The sequence below is a fragment of the Puntigrus tetrazona genome, chromosome 1 (assembly GCF_018831695.1).
Source record: "Puntigrus tetrazona isolate hp1 chromosome 1, ASM1883169v1, whole genome shotgun sequence".
In the NCBI taxonomy this organism is placed as follows: domain Eukaryota; kingdom Metazoa; phylum Chordata; class Actinopteri; order Cypriniformes; family Cyprinidae; genus Puntigrus; species Puntigrus tetrazona.
Genome location: NC_056699.1, coordinates 25,720,252 through 25,722,751, shown reverse-complemented (window position 1 = coordinate 25,722,751; position 2,500 = coordinate 25,720,252). Strand labels below are relative to the sequence as shown.

The 2,500-nt window shown below is 43.6% G+C and overlaps 1 protein-coding gene across 1 annotated transcript in view; it reads left to right on the top strand.

Annotated features, from left to right (window-relative positions):
- Positions 1-2,500, top strand: part of LOC122353214 (vacuolar protein sorting-associated protein 54-like) — an 11,381-nt gene that overhangs the window by 4,787 nt on the left and 4,094 nt on the right. Inside the window, exons 10-13 of the mRNA XM_043251183.1 lie at positions 1,014-1,381; positions 1,633-1,759; positions 1,910-2,091; positions 2,199-2,311. Of these exons, the coding sequence (XP_043107118.1) occupies positions 1,014-1,381; positions 1,633-1,759; positions 1,910-2,091; positions 2,199-2,311 (790 nt within the window). The remainder of the gene's footprint in view (positions 1-1,013; positions 1,382-1,632; positions 1,760-1,909; positions 2,092-2,198; positions 2,312-2,500) is intronic.

Below are 2,500 nucleotides of genomic sequence, written 5' to 3'. Positions count from 1 at the left end.
ATTTAAGGCCTTCAGAGAAAACCCCGAAAACACAATATGTGAGAACTCTCAAAATAGTCTCATTTTTTGACTGAGTTTTTGGATCCATTCAGCCGATCTCTGGGTCTAATGATAGCCCTTTTAGCTGGAGCTTAGCGTAGGTCATTGAATCTGATTAGACCGTTATCGTCTCGCTCAAAAATGAGATAAGAGTTTCTGTATTTTTCCCATTTGAAACTTGCCTTCTCTGTAGTTCCATCATGTGCTACGGCCAATAGATAATGAAAAGTTGTGCTTTTACGCTTTCATTCCAGCACAATAAATGACTTTGACTTTCACTCAGTGAAACCACACATCTCCTGAAATCCTGGGGACTATTTTCAGGCGCGGTGTGATATCGGTTGTTTCATAACCGTTATGATAAATGTGAAGATGAATGCGTTTCTGGTTTGTAAGGATCCGTTATTTTAGGATTATTCATATTTTGGCTTTTTTTTTTTTTTTTTTTAGTTTTTGTATATTTAATATTTCTCTTTAGCTTTTTTTTTCTTGTTTTAGTTAACTAAAAAGTTTTTTGTAAGCTTCCGGTTTTCATAATATTTTTTTTTTCTTTATTTTGATATTTGCAGTTTTCCTTTTTGTGCTTTTTTTGTTTTTCCTTTTTATTTATTTATTTATTTTTTTAAACTATTTTAGTTTACTTCATCGTAACTTGAATTGTTAGTTGCCAAGAATATTTTTTTTACTAATATTTACATTTTATTTTCTTAAAAAATCTTTACATTTTCATTGTAATTTTAATTTATTTTATTATTGAGTAGATCTATTTTTTATTTATTTTTTTCAATTTAGTACTAAGACTATCGGTTTTCACATTTCTCGTTTATTATTTCCTATTAATACATTTGAATAAATCTACGTTTGAAAAGCAGCGTTTCCACTGAGATGCTGTGTGTGTAGATTCTCTGGAGGGTGAGCTTTAGTCCTCAACGCAGTGTTCCTGCACAGCACGGACTCACCGGTGTTTGTTTTAGGCTACGCTTAGCGTCATCCGCAACGTGGTGCTAGAGGTGCTGGACAGCAGCCAGAGGAGTCGCCTGGCGGACGTTTCCACGGCAACCGATCATGCTGACGGCAGGACCAATGAGGACGAAGAGGAGGAGGAATCTGGAGGCGGAGAGGCGGAGCTGGCATATCTCACGCACGAGGGGCTGTTCATCAGCGACGCCCTGAATGATGCGGAGCAGCGCAGTAACGCCGCGGCACATGCTCAGACGAGAGCGCAGGCGCGCACCGACGCCGGCGGGAGTGACTCGGCCTCCGCCACCACCGAGTCATCCTCCAGCAGGGAACACAACTCCAACACTACCTCCTCCCTGCCCTTAGGGGGCGCCGCTGCCATGTGAGCCTCACACGGTCTAGTTTGCGTCACAGATGCCTTTGTAAAGTTACTATTTCCAATAGATTCTGTTTTTTTAAACATGCTATGCACGAAAAATACAAAACCGTATTCAACACTGATAATCAAAAATATTTCTCTTTAAGCTCTTTAAGAGTCTTTGTGTGATACCGTGAATAAGCCTTACATTTAAAGGCACTTATTTTCCCAACCATGAAAATATTAAATATGAATCTGTCTCATCCTCGTGTCAGCAGTGAGGACGTGATGCCGTCTGATCTGGAGTTGGGTCGGGTGGCCAATAACGTCCAGGAGCTGCTGTACACGGCCTCAGACGTCAGTCATGACCGCTGCGTCAAAGTGCTCATGACACGGGCCAAGGTACACACACACACACCGGTTTGATCACTGTATTGGATCGCTGCTTTCAAATCTCCTAAACCACCAAATTCCTTCAGCCTTCCCCTGAATGCTTTACATAACGCTGACGTGTGTGTGTGTGTGTGTGTGTGTGTGTGTGTGTGCGCGCAGGACGGCTCTCTGGAGCGTCTGAGCTCGTCAGAGTTCGTGTGTCTGAGTCAGGCGGTGGAGTCGTTCGTGTCGGACACCGAGGAGCTGTGCGGGCGGCGCAGCGTGAGCCTGAGGGGGGCGCTGCAGAGCCAGGCCTACCGCTTCGTGCAGCGCTTCCACGAGGAGCGCAAGACTAAACTCAGGTACAGCCGCTGTCAGTGAAGGAGCGCACAGAGCTGTCAGATCTCAGGGAGTCACTCACCCCTGTGTGTGTGTGTGTGTGTGTGTGTGTGTGTGTGTGCGCGTACAGTCTGCTGCTGGATAACGAGCGCTGGAAGCAGGCCGAGGTCCCCGCTGAGTTTCAGGATCTGGTTGACTCCATCGCTGACGGACGCATCACTCTGCCCGAGCGCAAACCCTCTGGTAGTAAACCCTCCTTCACTGTCACAGCTTCTTACTGCTTCTCGTTTATTGGCCTTTCATACATTTATTTTCAGGGATCCGGTGTTTCTGTACTTATACAGATTTCGGTCTTCATTTCTGAATAAATTATTATTATACCATACAATAATAATATACAATAAAAAATATATATTTTTATTGACATTATTA